Consider the following 699-nt stretch of genomic DNA (forward strand, 5'->3'; position numbering starts at 1 on the left):
GCTAGAATGCCGAAAGTACTTTCGATCATCCTTCTCGCACGGGTTAATCGATAATTGAATATGTCCTGTTCCTGTGACAGCCCATTCTTGCCTGGATAAGGGCGAAGCATATATGGTTTTAAAGGAAACGCTTCGTCTCCTACAAGACAGTATGGCAGAATTCGTCCTCCTGCAACAGCTGATGGCTTCGGTACATTCATGCCGTTTGCATTGAAGTTCTTGCCCATAACACTGCTGCCGAAAATACCTCCATCGCTTCGTCGTCCATATGCCCCGATGTCAACGAAACGGAATAGATAACGTGCATCACAAATGGCCATCAATACTACACTATGAGCATTCTTATAGTTGTAGTACGTGGAACCAGCATTGTTGGGACACTGGAACAAAATTAGCATTCATGCATTCATTATTTTGAAAACAGAAAATATAGTTCACCGATACGGTACGATGTGTTAAGATTTTACATGATTTTACATTAGTCGCATTGTAGCATCGCAAACGTTGCGATGCTGCGATGCAACTATTATGTAGAACCAGTTTCAGGCTATTAATACTACTGAATACATACTTGAATTGTTACATGTTTTCCATCGATGGCACAATGCAGTGAATAAAATTGGTCAACTCTTCAAAATCATTTGCAATATCAAACCAGTCTCTTTCCGACAATGCTGGCGGTAAAACCAATGGACACAA

At 41.1% G+C, this 699-nt stretch overlaps 1 protein-coding gene across 1 annotated transcript in view; it reads right to left on the reverse strand.

Annotated features, from left to right (window-relative positions):
- Positions 1-699, reverse strand: part of LOC105461018 — a 26,677-nt gene that overhangs the window by 16,744 nt on the left and 9,234 nt on the right. Inside the window, exons 2-3 of the mRNA XM_011707515.1 lie at positions 572-629; positions 20-380 (exon numbers count right to left, since the gene is read on the reverse strand). Coding sequence (XP_011705817.1) covers positions 20-380; positions 572-629 — 419 coding nt within the window. The remainder of the gene's footprint in view (positions 1-19; positions 381-571; positions 630-699) is intronic.

The sequence above is a fragment of the Wasmannia auropunctata genome, unplaced genomic scaffold (assembly GCF_000956235.1).
Source record: "Wasmannia auropunctata unplaced genomic scaffold, wasmannia.A_1.0 LD336101.1, whole genome shotgun sequence".
Taxonomy (NCBI): Eukaryota; Metazoa; Arthropoda; class Insecta; order Hymenoptera; family Formicidae; genus Wasmannia; species Wasmannia auropunctata.